Source organism: Oryzias latipes, chromosome 9 (assembly GCF_053564925.1).
Source record: "Oryzias latipes strain Hd-rR chromosome 9, Olatipes_Hd-rR_3.1".
In the NCBI taxonomy this organism is placed as follows: Eukaryota; Metazoa; Chordata; class Actinopteri; order Beloniformes; family Adrianichthyidae; genus Oryzias; species Oryzias latipes.
The window spans coordinates 28,259,667-28,277,783 of NC_136245.1; the positions used below are offsets into that span (position 1 = coordinate 28,259,667).

Here is an 18,117-nt window from a genome sequence, read left to right on the forward strand (position 1 = left end):
CAACGACAGAAGTTTGGTAGAAATTTGCCTCTGAGTTGTGGGGGGGACTGCTGGCATGGAGCAACTCCACCCCCACTTTCAATCATCCATCTGTTAACTCGCTCTCCCACTAGCTTCCAGCCCCTCAAACCCCCCAACCTAACATTACCGGTGCAGCAAAAATAGCAAGCAATATTAGAGCCATCCAGCCATGCGGTTTTGAGCCAGATGCCAGCTTGGACGAGGAAAATGAAAACGTACATGGATCTAGCCGTCTGCAGGTGGATGCATCAGAATGGAGCAGAGCAGGGAGCTTGTGGCTTACCGTACTAACTTCTACGTCACAGCTACAAGCGTTTTCCATCAACATTTTTTTCGTCTGCTCGTGATTCACCATGATATGAATCATGACACACATTTGCCCTCCATTGTTAGAAAAATGCCACAGGAGTAGGGCTGCACGATATGAGGAAAACTCGCGATATGCGATATTAGTGATCAATATTGCGATAACGATATGATTTGGGGTATATAAACAAATAGCAAAACAACCAAAAACATCATTTCCATTTAACTGCAACAGTTTAAAAATCATACTCCAAATACCCCTTGTCGACGTAGGAGGCAAACATCAAACATAAAGGGCTAATCTGATTGATTAACAACATTAACGGGTCCTTCCGATTGGTTAAACGCATAAATGGATTTATTTGATTCTTTAAATACTTCAAGCTGCCGTGAGTTTGTTTTAGCACATTTAAGGTAACCATTTATTGCGATATGCATATTGCACAGCTTGATGTCTCGATAACGATAAATTTGCGGTATATTGTGCAGGCCTAGCGTATAAACTACGGAAAATACAAACTGTACAATTCTGAACAGACAAATAATTCTGAACAAATTCTGAACAGCTCAAAACTAAATTCACGTAAATCGGCCGAAACCCTCGACACACATGGACGAACGCCAGAAACACTTCTGATCTATGGATGTCACGCATGGATCACGAAAGGACGACATTTCATACCAGGAAAAAGCGCAAAATGTAGGTAGTGGCTGTTTGACACAACCCAAAGACACGCTGAAAGCCGTCTGGTTTCCAGCTGGATTTCAATTGGATAGATGTGAACTAGGGCTGCACGATATGAAGAAAACTTGCGATATGCGATATCAGTGATTAATATTGCGATAACGATATAATTTGCGGTATATAAACAATTAGCAAAACAACCAAAAATATTATTCCCATTCCATTACAACAGCTTAAAAATTATACTGCAAATGACCCTTGTTGACATAGGAGGCGAACATACAACATAATAGGGCGCCATCCGATTAGTTGACAACGTGAAGGGGTCCATCTGATTGGTCAAATGCAGAAAGGGATTCTTTCAATCCATTAAACACTTCAAGCTGCTATAAGATTGTTTGGCCACATCTAAGGTAACCATTTATTGCAAATTTGCTGTCTTTTGCGATATGGATATTGCACAGCTTGATATTGCGATAATGATAAATTTGCGGTATATTGTGCAGGCCTACACAGAAGCATGTTAAAAACACCATTGGAGGGTCTTTAAAAACTTATGGGGCATTCCCAATGCTTTACCGATTTGAAGATCGTCAATTTCACATATGCAGTAAAGAAATAGCGCATAATTGAGCAAGGCTTCTTAGTCATAAAGCTTTTACTGTTGCAAACTGAAGTAGTAGGGGGGAAAAAAGGAATCTACTGGACTTGGTTTATTTTTCATTATTGAAGACGTTTCACTTCTTTTCCAATTCTAAAATACAATGGTAACAGAGTTGGTTTATACTGTATGCTCCTTTCCAACGTGGTCATAACAAGAAACGTTCGACCAAACACACATTTCCGTCCTTTTTGTGCTAACTTTGTGTGCGTGTAATCAATCCAGCTGTCTGCTGGCTGTGGTACTTTCAGACTGACACACAGCGAGCTTTTATACTATATACTGTTACACCCATCTTGGAGATAAACATGCGTCATCCTGAAGCTACTTTTTATCATAACATTCAAATGCCAGTGGAACTTCAAAGACACTGGCCTTTCAGTAAGACACTGACAATTTGTTCATACAGTAAAAGGAAGCACTCTGCACTCTATCATTGTATGCTGAATGACAACTGTGCTGAGCTGCAACCCACTCATTATATTCAGATTTTCAAAGCACAGAAGAGGCCTGATGCTCATATCCTTTGATTTGTTTTAGATCTACTGTGATGTAAGCATACAAAATACTTCCCAGACTCAAAAAAAAAGGAAAAAGCAAAAACCCAGAGAATACAACCTGTTCATTGTACTCTATTAGGTCTAGATTATTACTAGTATTTAGCATTTAAATGGAAACCCAGATGATAAAAACACATCTTTTTTCAGCCGTTTGTGCCCATCAAACAATTTTCTCTGAAATGAATGAATGTGATTTGGCTCCATGCTTCTGCAATCAGTGCGTCTTGTCTAAACTGAAATAGATTTCTCACCCACAGTTCAGCCAAGAAGCAGAGCAGCTTCTCCAAAATAAACGACAACAAAAAACTGAAATGATTTCCTTTACCACTGTCGTCATAAGCTCTGGCAGAATGGCACCATGCTATCAACGGATTAATGATTAGTGCAGAAGCTGTGTGTTGAACTGAGCAGCCTGGTGAGGGATGAATAGTAATCACAGGAATGGGTGATACAGGAATAAAGGGAGACATTAAACCAATGATATGTAAATAGGAATTGCGGTAGGATTTGAGATCCTGATGCCATTCCTATCTAGGTGTCAAACATGTTCTGTGGGTGTGCAAAACAACATCCAAGCATCTACAAATACCCCCAGTGCCTTTTGAGACGTAAAAAAATCTGGAAAAGAGGAAAATAAAAGGTATAGGATTGGGGATTGGAGGAAAGCAGGATAGAAGTGGGAAGTATGAGGAGTGGGTAATAAGGAGAGAGAATCAATGGGTACCCCACAGCAAATAAAAGCCATGACATCATCGCATGGCAAGAAGCAGGGAGTGAGCTGGTGAGAGATGGGGGCAGAAAGAGAGAGGGAGGAAGAGACGAAAGCACCCACAGTCACCCATTCTGCCTCTCGGGGCCCAAACGCCGCAGTGGATAAGAGCCGAACAATGTGCTCCCAATGAATGGGATCCCAAATCCCACCAGAGAAAAAAAACAAATTACCAGTGGGAAAGTGAAAGGGCAAGGGAGGGATGGAGAAAAAGACAGAGAGAGATGGAGAGAGAAAAGGAGGACTCTTAAAAAGATGTGCACACAAAGTAACAAAGCATCTTGGGACATGTAGAGCAAGGCAAGTAGAGACTGAGACAAAGCTGCTTTTGTGCTTTGTGGCTGGTGGGTGGCATTGAGTGAAGGATTTGAACATGGTACTATTTACATCTAAACCCTCCAATATATTGATTGGGTCATGTAATCCCTCAAACGATAAATGAACAGGTTGGATATACGCAGGATGTGTTGTTTGCAGAGTCGACATGACAACAGCATGTGGGAGGAAAGAAGCGGGATTTATGTAACTCATCATGAAAGCACTGAGCTGACTTTCAAGTTTGGCCTGCTGCTCATGATGCAGGATTGACAGAAACATCATGCAATGCTCAAGGTGAGGGCTTTTATCCACAGAACCTCCTTGCAAAAAGTCAAAAAGGGATTGTTGACTGCATTCTTCCGCTAACTGCATTTACAAATAAAGGTGCACCCTTCACTTGGATTGCTTGAAATGTATGTCGAGGGCAATCTATGTTCTTTGGAACAAAGACCTTCCGTTTCTCTGATTACAGCACCAGGGCTGTAAGCCATAACAGAGAGAGTAAATTAGAATCACAGGAAGAAAAAGCCTTTCAAGTCTGAAAGCTTTGATAACCAAACAGGCAGGTTTCCACAAACAGGAGTTTTGTCAGAGTATGCATGTAGATAGCTGGGGACAGCTTGACACAAAACTTCTCCTGAAGAAAATAAAAACAAGCTAGATCTTAACTTATGAATAAGGTTTAAATAAAAGAAAGGAAGGAACCGTGAATGGTGATTTTTGTCTTGGGAGCCGCAAGAGAGAAACTTGAACAGCAGCGTAATGCAAGTCAAAGATGCTGCAACTCTCTGATCTGACAGAAATGACATCCCCTTGACAATTCAGAGACATGTGTGTGTGTGAATGAGTGCAATTAACAGCGGGGCTACAAAGATGCTTACAGACTCTCAACAGATGAGAAATTTAAAATGAGTGCAGTTTGAGATTTCTTGAAGTCACAACTTAACTAAAAGTTGATGTTTAAAGAGTTATCTCCATTCAGACAATGAAATGCCTCATCTCTTTTATCCAGTCAAAAACATAGTTTGTGTTGCAGTCTGTTGGTTTGATTAAAATGTGTGACCTTTAAGAAAAGAACTGAGGCATTTAAAGCTGGAGGAAGTCATGCATTTGAATTTAACAGAATTTAAAGAGCAGGCTGCCCAGTAAAAACCCAAGACATTAACAAGAGGCTCTTCTGTAAAGCCATTAAAAGACAAAGATGACCTGGAGGAACGACAATCTGTAGTTTTCAGACTTTAATGAGTTTGTGATTGAAAGATATTCCAGTAATGTTTTGATCCCCAAAAAACTGAATTGTTGAGTTTTGAGTTAAAAAAAAAAGGGAGAAAATGACTAAGCTAAATATTTAGCTGAAAAACCCACTCCAATCATCTTTTGTAATCTATTTTTAAAGCGATCCCAGTGGTCTTTTAATAAACACTATGTCGGTTTTAGCCTAAATAAAAATAAATCTGTGTTATTTTCTAGGATATAGTTTCTGTATAGTGTCAGTACTCTAGTTCACTAGAAATTTGCCTGATCGTTGTAGGCAGGACGATTGGCGCAGAGCAACCCCGCCCCCCTTCCCCTTCTTGTAGCTGAGAGCTCGGGACTGGGAGCTTGTGGCCCACCCCCTGTACTAATTTTCTTTATAGATGTCCTCTATCATCAGAAAAATGCCCCAAGATGATGTTAAAAACACCAAAAACAGGATTTTCATTGCAGAGGGCCTTTAAACATGAATCGTCTTTCTAATTAAATGACCTTTTCAAAACACTGGATGTTTTTTTCTGGTTCATAAGGAAGTGATCTTTGAGTATGAGTGTTTGTTTCTTTTTGGGTACTCATTCATGGAGTGAGAGGAAAGGCTTTTATCTCCAACACCTGGAAGATTCTTGACTTCCTTCAAGATCTTATTTCCCCAATGTTTATTGTGCTTCTCCTCGCTGACATCCGTTGCTTTCAGTGTCCCCGCAGCAGGGGTTCTTCTTCAGCTGCTTTTTCTGCCCTCCACTACTCTTCTATTTGTGTTTTTTAAGGAAAAAGTCCAGTGCTATAAGCGCAGAGGGTTTAAGGAAAAAAGGTATAAAATGCTGTAGACAGTAAAGCCCCTAAAGGCAGAGAGGAAGATTTGTAAAACTGGTCTATATATATATAAAACTTGACAGTGTACTTTAGTTTTTCTACAGCGAGGAGCAGAATTGGCCATAATGGAGATCACTGATCTGTTAAAAAGCTGTTCTTACCTATAAATCTTGATGAAAGGCACTGTAGGGTGAGGAAAAGAAAATGCAAGTTTTTACTGAAGGAAGCATTTTGTACATTCATTTTCCTACGAGTCTTGAAACCTGGAAAAGTTGTAGGTTATCAACTATCATCAAGCCTGGCAACCACAGATATTCTTTGAAGCCCAAGTGGAGGGTAAGAAAAAGCCAAAAGAAGCAGCAGCTGTATTAGTGCAGTTCTCAGCTTGCCCCTGCAGCCTGGCTAGGTGAATATTAAAACCTCCAGTGGCAGTGTTTCCAGCGCATGGACAGGTTTATAAATGTCACCGTACCTTTGAGCAGAGGAGCAGCTGCTCCTTTCAAAGTAAAAAAAAAAAAGGAGCGAGTTATTTTAACTTTCTGATGCATCAGAGTGACAGGCATGTTTGTACATAACAAACAGTTGGTTGCTAATCCAATTTTCTAATTCAGCTTTTTAAATTTAATTAAAGCAGCAACAAGATACAAGTGAGGTGGGTCTGACATTCAAGAGATTTTAAGGCATAAATTAATAAAAAAAGTTGTATAAATGTGATAAAATTTATAATTATTACTTTATTATCACTAAGTCTAAGTCTGACACCCTTCTGATTAACCGATTATATATTTTTGCTTAAAGGATCCCTGTGGTTAATATTTGTCTGTGCATTTCCAGTTCATATAGTGTTAGATTAAAAACTGATCAGCTGCCAGAGCGTGCATCCTTCTTCAATTCTTGCTTTTTTTTTTCTTTAAAGACACCGTCTGAGTCATTCCAGGTTCACCCAAGACTTTTCTGACTGCAATATATTCAAGTGCAACGCTGCAACTGCATTATTAATGCTTAGCTAATGATTCCAAGGCCAAATTTTTATAATGGAACAACTGGTACTGCAGATGAGCCATCAGTCACTGTTCAATTTATGAGTAAATCTCATCCATATTTCAGCTTCAACATGCTGCTCCACTGCTTTGTTGTCCACACAATGCAAGCTGGAAAAAGTTCAGCAACCACAGGACTTCACCAATACTTAACTGAAGGACCACTATTCCCATAACGGCCCACTTTTCTAGAGAAATGTCTTTTTTTAGAGTTGAGTTTAAACTTTTGTTTGTTTGTAAACCTCTCAATCGTCTTCCTCCGGCCTGTAACTGTTTGCAGCCATTCTAGAGTTTTAAGGTCTTCCAACCGGTATCTGCTTGGTGTACCCACCCCCCTTGGGGTGGGTACACCCCAAGGGGGGTGTACCCACCCCCCTTGGGGTGTACCCAAGGGGGGTGGGTACACCAAGCAGATACCGGTGCCAGACTCTGGTTTTGGAATAATATCCTAAGAGATGTGCATGATATCAAACCGAAACAATTACAATTTTCAACTAAACATTTTTTTAGACAGGCTTTTAATACTAAGTAGTTAGTGGCAAATTATTTTATTTTATTTACCTTTTTTATTTGACTTGTTTGGATTTCATTGTCTTTAGTGGGTTTTTTTTTTAATCTTTTTTCTTTTTATCCACTTTGTATAATAGTAAATGATTGTATCATTCAAGATAACTTGGCAACTTGTCAGTTTATTTATTTATCTTGTTTTTTTATGGTAAACGCTATTCGAAAAAAGGTAAATGAAAACGTTCAAACAGTTATTGCACTCTGTTCAAACTTGAGCAACTGGTTTTCAACAGGGAAGTCAGAAAATGGTTTAGGTGAGCTGGAAAAAGGACATGGTTATGAAATGTATTAAACATATAAAGAATTTAGAAATTTCATAAAAGCTAATAACCACAGGTTAACATTTATTAAGCAGGATTTTTCTCCCCTGAAGTGAAAATGTTTTCCAATCCTTGCTGGTCTTTGTGCTCACATCGTACATTATTCATTCTCCACAGGCAAACACTTTAAATTAAGGAAAGTTTACCTATGTTTCTGAGTGCTCTTTTCCTTCATTATCTCAATGTTAAACAGAAAGATCATGTAAAAAAAAAGGACATGCTGCCTTCTGCAGTGGGTTTATGCACCATGAAAAAACAGAAAGAGTCTCTTTCTATACAGGCCCAGAACTACCAATCAAAAAATCCAAAAACTACAAAGACATCAGAATGTGCTGATAAAAAGTAAAACGTAACTGTAGTCTAACAAGCAATAAAGCTAGTTCCCAGTTGGTTGGACTTCATTTTAAAAATTATTACTATTTCAGCTGGGTCCATGAAAACTTTTAGAACATTTCTCACTACTTCTTAACGCCTTCCCGCTGTCATCCTTTCATTGTCAATCTCAAATCTTCCTGCGACTTAGTCCTTCCTCTCACCTTTGCTTGCATCCTCTTCCTCTACCTCTCCCTTCCATTCTCTGCTCGAATCAAATCTTCTCTTTAACTCCCCCTCTGACAGCAGATCAATCACACTATTTCTCTGCGTCAGCTCTTCCCTCCACAGGGGAGCAAACTACGCCACAAGTGATGTGACATATCTGCATCAAATAAAACACTGATCTTTATGGGTGCGCTGTAAACATGCTCTTAAAACATTATAGGAATTGGCAGAAACAACTCATTTGTTTGGCCAATGAGGTCCAGCAATGCATTTACACGGTTCAAACAAATTCAATGTATTTTTAAAAAAGTGTTTCCCTTGAGTGGGGTGATACAGTGACTTCTATACAGACGCAGAAAGGGTGATTTATTTATCTTATCATACAATATATGTCCAGTCCACACATGCTTGTAAACCTACAGCAAAGGCACCTAATTCTTTCCCACTCCAATCACCTTTTGAGCTATTTTAAAAGCATTCCCAGAGGTCTTTTAACAATGAATATGCAGATTTTAGCCAAAATAAAAAGCATAGTTTTTGCGGTATGGCAGTAGTTCATTAGAAGTTCGCCTTTGACTTGTGGGCAGGACCACGCCATGGTAGCAACCCCGCCCGCCCTTTTCCTCCCTTTCACTGGGAGCAGGGAGCTTGTGTCCCGCCCAGCGTATTTTCTACGTCACAAATACTTTCAAACTGCATTTTTTTTGTATCTGCTCTTGGTCATGGTCCCGCATGATTTAAATAAAGAAATACTCTTTGACTCTTTGACTCTTTTTGACTTATAGATGTCCTCCATCATCAGAAAAATACCACAAAAACATGTCAAAAAACAAAACACAATTTTCACCGGAGTGGGTCTTTAAAATCAGAGCTCTCTTAATTTCAAGTGTCTTCTCAGATCTACTTTACTCAAGATGCTCTGCATGTCACATGTTGTTTAGAGAAAGAGATATGAGACGCTCTGGCAGTCCTCCCCCTCCTCGGTGACAGCTTTAATGAAATAAAAGGCTTGTTTGAAGGGGAGAGCCCCAATCTCTACTTGGGTTCCAGGAAATCAACATAAAGTGCTACTGTCTTTATTCCTTACTGCTAATTTTGTCACCTTTATCCTCTTTGCATTCATTACTCACACCCAGGTTTTCGTCATCATAATCCTCTACTCTCCCCAATTTGCTGTTTTCCTTATAGTCTCTTTCTTTAGGACACTAAGAAGTAAAAAAAAAAAATTAGTATGACAGTTTCTACTGAATTGTGTTCATTTCACTAATTTACATTTAAAATTCCAAAGAAACCACACACAAAAACTCTTCAGGGTAAAAGAAAAAACTAAGATGTTGTCAGGAAACATTCATCAGAAAACACCTAAGAAAATTAAAAGAGTCAATACAAAGTGAGAGGAATTCTATGCTTTTTATTTCTGTTCACATGAGATGCTAAACTATCTGTGAGACAATAGTGCCCTCAGCAGGTCAAAAGTAGAAGTGCACCTTGAAGTTGAGTGATTCTCCTCGTTTACCCTGCCTTGTTTTAGCCCCAAAGCTATCTTCTCCCACAAGGGGAATTGTGTTAGTGGATTTAAATAAATTAATCTCCCTTTTAAGCCCAAGGAAAACAGCAGAAAACAGTCCCAAACATTAAAAGAGTCTCACTGCAGCAGCTTTCAGAAAGATAAAGAAAGACATTTTTTTTTTTAGCTTTTGCCTATAGGCCAACATTTAAGATGGCAGAATTTAAATATGTCATGGTTAATTCCACGTTTAGGCTGAGCCGGCATTCTCCAGGGGCTGAATACAAAGCAGCACTCAAGGAAAAACACTTGGCTAGTCAGCTGGAACAACACTATCCAGGCTCAGAGGATAATCAGCCTCACAGATTTGAGGCAGAAACTGTTTTAAAAGAATGAATGCCTCAAGACCATAACTAACATTTCCTGTATCCTTGACAACAGTAGCATGGAGCCTTTACAGTCTTTAGGTTTGTTTGTTAAAACACCAACAAAGCTTCACCGAGTAACTGTTGAGATCTTGTTAGGAGAAATAAAAGATTAAGTATAAATAAATGTAAGCCACGCGCTTCAAAGGTTGAAAACTGTTTACCGTAACAAGGAAACCGATTTTGAGGAGCTAGCAGAGCAGCATTTCTCCCAGAGGAAAAGACAGAAATGAGTAAAAGAGGATTATAAAGTCCTGTCAGTCAGAGTAAGCATGTGGCATTACCCAAATCTACTGTCAAAACAATATTTTCTTCAGATTTCCTGGTGTTTTTTATTTTTATTATTATATTACAACTGCCTTGGACTGAGGGATTATCAGGGTATTTCACAAATGGGTTTTTTAAAATATGCAAGAACTGCATAGAATGTGGAGAGCAAAGCTAATCATCTCTAATGGACTTTAAATTCATCTCCAGAATAAACACACATGCTGCATGATTTTAGTTAAGGCTCTCTAGACCACAAAGAGACCCTAGTTGTTTCAGATAACAAGTTCCCTGATCTCTGGTCTTTACGCTCCAGTCACTCCAAAGCTTGTTGGAGACAAACAGAATGAAGTTTGCTGCTTATTGTTTAGAGAAGGGCATTCGGGAGATTCTTCTTGGGTAGTTTGAGTGCAAAATAATAACCTAATTGCACTGCATGCTGCGGCTGCTATGCATACACGGTGACGGCATGAGATAAAGGGAAGAGACAAACAGGAATCTGCAAACCATGAGCTCATACCACAGAGTCTTCGCTGCGGAGCCCCAGTTGAAGGACAGCGCTGGGAGACTTGAGTCTGGCCTGGCTGGACTGGGCCATCTGTAGGTTCAACTGCCAGCCAACATAATCCAGCTAGAAGACAAACAGACAAGAATTAGTTTTACCAAATCTGTTGCATAAATACACTGCAGGTGGATTTCACAAAGACCAGCAATTGTTGGCCTTCTTACACTGTTAATGCATAAAAGTTTCTCTTTTTTTTTGGTCATTTTATTGTGTTTCATGTTAAATAAGAGCATCAGGACTATTCATGAGAAAAGCAGAAACAGTTAAATTCCCAAATTGAGAGTGAGGAAGCGACCGGGAAGAGTGGTGACACGTTTCTTGATGTGCAAGAAGGAGAACTTTCATGAACATACTGAGAACAGTCAAAGGAGGTGACGGGAACATGGAAAGACGGCTCTGTGCTTTTCTTTTACTGACTGTGGGGAAAAAACATCAAAAGGTTGTGAAAAGTGAAACAAAAAGTATCAGAACTTGAGTTTTCTGAGTCGTAGATGGGTTCAGAGGATTTTTAGCATATGAGAGTCTTTGAATTACTAACAGAGACTAAAGGTTTTTCCGCCAAACACAATCATTTACTTTAGGATTCTGTATAACACTAAACACTAAAACAGGCATGTCCAAAGTCTGGGCCCAATGCGCCAGGCGTTCAAATTTCTACCGGCTCCTGTCATAAAATCAGTAATATAAAGCCTCCAGTAATTTCCATGAGAAGTAACATTTCTTGTGATTGGCTAAATTATGTTATAGGCATTGTAAACATGTGTCAACAGCCTGTGGCTGCTTGACGTTCAGAGCCTTAAGGGCCAAACGAGAAGAACAGAAGTTATTTGCTTCTGTGAAAACCACAATGGTATGTACTTCTAAATAAGATAACTATTTCTGCTATTTTCCTGACCTTCTTTGCAAAAGGTTTGGATTCCCCTTCACTGACTGGAACGATAACTTAAAAAAAAAAAGATCACACCAAAAACCAATTTGTTAAATATGTTTATGTAGATTGATAGCAAAAATGTCTTCATTTATCGCTCTGTAACTTTATGTTTGGTCTATAAAATATTACCCTATAGAGACATGTTCACTCAATTATTTAACTAGTATTGTTTGATTTATTGAATTGAATGCTGAGTCTGGTTGTGCTGGTGGTTTCTTTCCATCTTCCATTGAGGATTTTCCTTTTCCAATGTCCCCTTTTGCTTCCTCAATCCAGGGATTACACTGAAAATCCCTCTATGTAATCTGGTTTGGTCATTTATAAAGGCTGTTATTACACAATTACTATAATCAGACCTTAATGGAATGATATGGTGACTGAATTGTAATTATTAAAACTTGATGTTTCTTGCTTTTTGTGTCGAACTTTGAGACAACCTCAATTTTAAACTGGTGCTTTATAAATCCAGATGTTTCCACAAGTTGATTTTAACACAAAATTTATTTTAAAATGTGTACCAGTTATCTTGTATCCTGTGTTACTGGGTTGCTAATGACCTCTGTCCAACCCTTTTTTTTATTTTTTATAAAACATCTATGGACAAGCCCATGGGATTTTAAACCTTGTAGTGTCCCATCACACTCATCTCAGCAACCTCCCACCTGCTGGTGTGATTTACTGAGGGGAAATGTTATCAGTCAGCGGCAGCAGTGTGATGAATTAGCAGCACTGAGTCAAGGCAAGGCACTTAAGTGTTTTATGATGCAGACAGAGGCCATAATAATAATAAAACAGATGTGACTTATTGGGTTTGGATGCTTCTACAGCATCAGAGGACAGGTGTGAGGAAGGGAAAGGCTTGGCCACATTTTTCAAGTCTTTGACATTACAGCTCCATTATGTGATCCAATTTCATTTTAGTAGAAGGAAAATAAATCTAACTAAACGCATGAGAATTTAATTTACTAAAAAAAGCACAGACATTTGGTTGAATGTTGGATAGGTTTTTTTTTTCCACTTTAAATCCTATCCCACTAAATTTAGAAACATTTCTGTTTGTGTTTTTTTAAGAGGATTATATTTTAAATAAAAAAACATTAATTCAGAGAGTTCCTTCGCAATCACAACAGAAAACAGGGACATTTTGTCACGTAACTTGCTGTTGGTAGATATGGGAAAGAAAAAGCTAATTAGTGATGAGTTGATGTGACTAATTTGTTGAACAGCAGAGGAAAGATTATCTTAAAGCCTCCAGTGACGCCTTGAGCTATACATGTTACTCACCATCTTAAAAACAACAAAATAATGACAAAAAAATAATCCAATATAGTTTAGTTTATCATGGTTCATGTGATCCAATTGGAAGCAGTCTCATGCTTCCTCAGGAGCATTAATCAACATTATCTTATTGCTTTAAAAGCACCAATGTGCTTTTATGTTCATTTAAGCCATTTTTAGGCACTCACTTGTACAAATTGCACTTGTTCAACCGAGCAGGTCTAATATAAATTAAACTCTAATAGAGATTCTTTTTTAGGCATCAGAAAAGTAATATTTTTTTTTTATTTTCTTAGAAATATGTTGTTTTTTAAATACAGCAAAAATAAAAACATTATAAACTTCTTTTTTGTATAATGCAACAATTTACCATCAAAAATGACGAAAAACCTTTTGAATTTAAGACACAAATGTGCATTCTTTGATATAAAGACCCACTCTGATAAAAAATGTGCTGGCATCTGGCTGAAAACTGTACGGCTGGATAGCTCGCCATTTTTGTTTCATCTGTAACTTTAGGTTGGGGATGTGAGGGGCTGTAAGCTAGTGGGAGAGAGTGTAAACAAAGCGCTCTCAGCAACCGGGAGGGGAAGGGGGCCGGAGTTGCTACGCAGAAATAGTCCCATCCACAACTTGCGGAGGTGAACTTTTAATGAACAACTATCGCACTGCAGAAACTTTATCCTACAAAACAACGACGGTTTTGATTTTGGCCAAAAACACCATATTTATTGAACTGTGTTACGTCAGTGCTGCTTCCCACATATTTAACACAATCTGTGTAAGATGAGAAATCCAATCATATTACCTTCTTAGGAGCAAAAATGTTACGTTTTAGCTTCTCCAGGAGGTCAGGTCCAGCTGTGGCCCAAGCCTGCGCAAACACCTCAGCCTTTTCTGGGCTCACATGAATCCCCTCCAGCTGCTGCTGCAGAGATGCTGGTTTTATGTTATGGTAAGCTGCCTAAAAGCAGGAACAGAAGGCAACAGACAATAAAACTACACTGCACTGGTAGGAAAAATCAAAACTTTGCCAGACAAACTCATCAACAATACAACACTGACCCCTGCTGGAAATGCAGGATATTGTCTAAGGCTAAAAAATCTTAAATTACATATTGTTAGGCAAAGTTTAAACCAGAATTTTTAACATTTAATTTTTTACAACAAAACCAGTTCTGGTTTATGCTAATGACCTTCCAACAAAACCCACTTTGAGTAACATTTAAGATTTTAAAAAACAGGCAATAAAAATTAAATATATGTTTATTAATTATTCCAATTGAGTCTAATTACGCAGGACTACTTTTAGTTGGTCTTCTTTCAATATTTGTATATCTCAAGAACATTAAGCCATTTAAAAAGTAGCAGTATAACATTTATACTAACTGAATTCAAAGTGTAAGAAATCTGTCAAAAAAGGTCAAACACCGACCTGCTCAAGTACAAAAGCAGTTGTCTCCAGGACTAAATTCAGACCCCGTTTGTCCAATGAGAGAGCAACCTGGACTTTTTCTTCTTCTTCTTCACTGAATGGTTTTTCCCCCTGTGAAGAAAACAAATGGCTGTCACTATCAAAACACATCTGTCCATAAATTTAACTTTCAACAAGTCACACTGAAAAGCTACTTTCAACACTTTAGCATTAGCTTCAACACTTTAAAGTTTCACCAACAAAATGAGGCACAAACAGTTTTAAACAAAAGCATCATTTGATACAAATAATATGAAAAAGGTGAAATAAAAAACAAAAAGTCATGTGGTTAAAGGCAAAACTTTTATCACCACAAATATCATTAACACCTGTTTTATTTAACGATATTTTATTGCATATCGTCATACAGCATGTTACAGGTCAGTGAACACAGCAGGTATAAAGGAAGCTGGACGGCATCTCCAGTGGGGTAAACAGCAGCATGTCACACATGGGAATTCAAGGCCTGACAGATGCTCCACTGTCATTAGGCACAGACGGCTCTCTCTGACACGCCATCGCTTCCTCACAAGAATGAAGTGCTCCTTTTACCTTCAAATGAAGCTTTTGAATGATCCGCGAGATGAGCTTGGAGAACTTATTCAAGTCAACCGTGTTGATGAAGGTCACCGCCTCTTTAATGCTGTTTAGACAGAACAGACACAAGTGTCAAAAACATTGATGAATAATGGGTTCAGACTTCTACATTGGGGAAAACTATTCTGGTTAGTATGCAGGTTTGATGCTTTTATGTATTTATATACGTGAGTTGATATGGGCACAAGTCAATACATGTGAACCAGCTCTGTGCAGCTCAGAGTAAATACGACCAGCAAATTAAGTGTGAAAGGTGCAACCAAAAATTGGGTTAGGCATAAATAACTGGTGTAAAGGGTTTCTACAGACACAGCCACTAAACAGGTATACAAAAAATAAAATAAAAACATCGCCTTTGATTGCAGCTTGAATTAGTTTAAAACAGACTTTTCAGTGTTCCATTTATATTTTATTAACGAGTTGATGAGCTATTACTGCAGACTTGGTAAATCCTGTTTCTCCTCGTGTTTTTTTTTTTTCCTAAAATGCAACCAGAAAGTAGGAATGATCATGAAAGTGTGCATGTTTCTCTGAACCCAGACTTCGTCTCCTTCCCCAGAACAGAATTAAGATTCATCACTGAATCCCACTATTATTTATTCACAGTAAATATAATGTACTTTTTAAGGCTTGTGTAAAACCAGTTATTATGTTTTTGTTAGTTTTTTTGAGAAACTGGCATTTCTTGCTGAAATATGTTGGCTTTCAAAAGAAAATTTATCAGATTTTTAAGCATTTAAAACTTAAATACTAGTTTTTGCCATTAGATCAATTTTCTTTCAATGTCTAGTTGAATGTTTCAGTTAAAATGTGTGTCTTTTTTCTAATCTTTTTCATTTAGTTTCTCTTGTTGATTAATTTTTTCAAGTTCCTTTTTGTAGTTAATGCCTTATTTGATTCATTTTTTACTTTAGGATCACATTACTTTCTACAATCTTATAAAGAAAAATAGTCACTGTTGATAGTGTGTGACTGTCAAAAATAGATTATAGAGTAACTATAATCTATGCTGTTTGTGAAGGAGTAGTAAGGTGGTAAATTGTTCTAAAAATGACCAGAAAGTTTTACCATTTTTTTTAACAATCAGACTGATATGGATATCTCAGTCTGAGTTTTGTTAAAATTCTTTTTTTTTTTTTTTAAACAGAAAAGTTAGAAGTTTGGCTCCAAATCACTGAAGCTCCTTTTAGTTAGTGTTCCTCTGGACCCCTTTGAAAGCAGCTCAAACCCCAACATTCTTTTACCAATAATTTTACTGTCCCTCTACTGTATGTCCTAATCATCTTAATCTGGTTTGCTTGGATTTTGATTCAAAACATCAGAAATTAACTGATACTTAATCACAACTATTATGATCAGTTCCACAGAAGTTCTGCATCCTGTCTTATCAACTCTTGATCTATCTACCATAGTGTATCATGTTTTTTTTTAATTAATTTCATTTACATAAGGCTGCAAAATGAAAACCTCAATGTTTCTAGTGTTCAGGGATCAAAGTCTGTATCTGGCACATTGAAAATGACAGGTTTTTATAAGTACATGTATTACTTGTTTCATTTTATCACCAGGTTTTACCATTGACAAAGAATATTGTATCATGGTCAGTCGTGCATGATGATCACGTTGAGCACAACATTGTCACGTTTTGTCAGCAAAACTAACTACAAGGGAGCAAATTTATTTTCTTAAGCAAAATAAACTTATTTGTACTCAAGGATTTAATACTTTAGCATCAACTGCATGTTGCTAATGATGTGTTTTGCTCTTAAGTATTTTACGAACAAGATTAGCACCACGAAGATAGGTTATTTACTAATTAAATCGTAACGGACTCACCTTTGTGTTTCTTTTAAGACAGAAGCCATTTCCCCCGTTTTTTAATTCTGTATTTTGAGAAATAGTATCAAAAAAGCATCATCCTAACTGTTGACACTTTTACTTCCGGATGACGCTCACGTGACAGTCAATGCTGCGCAGTAAGGATGCGCAGTGAGTTGCGAGGAAACGAAACGTATTAAAAATGAAGGACGATGGTTATTTACAAAAATAAAATTAAACAAAAACTTGGACATTACATCATTGAAAATCTAAAGAAAATGAATATCCTAAATAACCGCAGATTTCCAAATGTATTGACAGGTTATGGACATGAATCCATATTACTTCCTGGATATCAGACATTCATGCATTTACTCAGAACGTAACATTGTAAGTTGGAAGCCAATGTCACATTCCTCCCTAGAAAAACCTAAACAGATGACTTTGGTGATTAAAAACTTTTTCATTTTTCCCTTTTTAAGTGTTCACTTTAGCTAATGTCTTATCTTAAAAATGTGACAGTAAATACATTTTTATAATGTATGAAAACTGACACCCTTGTCCCAAAAGTATTTGTTCTTTTGCTTTTGATGTCAGTCCACCCTTAGCTATATGAGGTTCAGCTCCTCTGGATAGGTTCATAGGTTTTAGAATGTGTTTATAGGGAAGTCTGCGCAATTGAAGTACAAACTGATGTTGGACAGAAAAGCCTGACTCACAATTTACGCTGTAATGAATCATGAAAGGTCTTTCATCAGGTTGAAGTCAGGTCTCAGTGCAGGCCAGCTGGGTTTTTTCCACACCAAACTCACTTATCCATGCCTTTACGGATCTTGCTTTGTGCACCCATGGATGGCCATGTTGAAATAGATTCAAGAGTCACCTCTAACTGTTAATAAAAAAAATTGTTAAAGCGTTCGAAGTTCCTTTTATCTATGATAAACTCCGCTCCTGATAAGCAGGCCCAGACCATAATCCTCCCCCCATCAAATTTCACACTCTGCGCAACGTAGTCAGACAGAGGTCTCCTGGCAACTTCTAAACCCAGAAATGTCCATCAATTAAACCCCATAAACCCCATGCCTTTGGAGCTGACATGAAGTTTGGAGTTCAACAGCGATTGACTTTGCCGCAAATTGCCAACTTTTGTGCTCACTAGTCATTTGTTAGTTCATGAGGACTGCCACTTTCTCCCTGAGGTGCTGTTCTCGATTATTTTCATTTTATTTTGAATCAAAGTAGTGTGACAGGTGGCGTCCTAATCCAGTACCATGCTATAGTTCAACGTTTTTGAGAGCTGCACGTTCCTTTACAAATGTTTGCAGAAGCAATCTAGTGTTTTCTCAAATGTAGTTTCTAAGATTCTTCTTTAACATTCTGTCTGACACAGCTAAAATGAAT

The 18,117-nt window shown here is 37.8% G+C and overlaps 1 protein-coding gene across 1 annotated transcript in view; it reads right to left on the reverse strand.

Annotated features, from left to right (window-relative positions):
- commd10 (COMM domain containing 10) overlaps positions 1 to 16,889 on the reverse strand; it is a 58,395-nt gene extending 41,506 nt beyond the window's left edge. The window contains exons 1-5 of the mRNA XM_004072201.5: positions 16,735 to 16,889; positions 14,854 to 14,944; positions 14,263 to 14,373; positions 13,636 to 13,791; positions 10,574 to 10,684 (exon numbers count right to left, since the gene is read on the reverse strand). Coding sequence (XP_004072249.1) covers positions 10,574 to 10,684; positions 13,636 to 13,791; positions 14,263 to 14,373; positions 14,854 to 14,944; positions 16,735 to 16,763 — 498 coding nt within the window. The 5' untranslated portion in view covers positions 16,764 to 16,889. The remainder of the gene's footprint in view (positions 1 to 10,573; positions 10,685 to 13,635; positions 13,792 to 14,262; positions 14,374 to 14,853; positions 14,945 to 16,734) is intronic.
- Between the last annotated feature and the right edge of the window lie 1,228 nt (positions 16,890 to 18,117).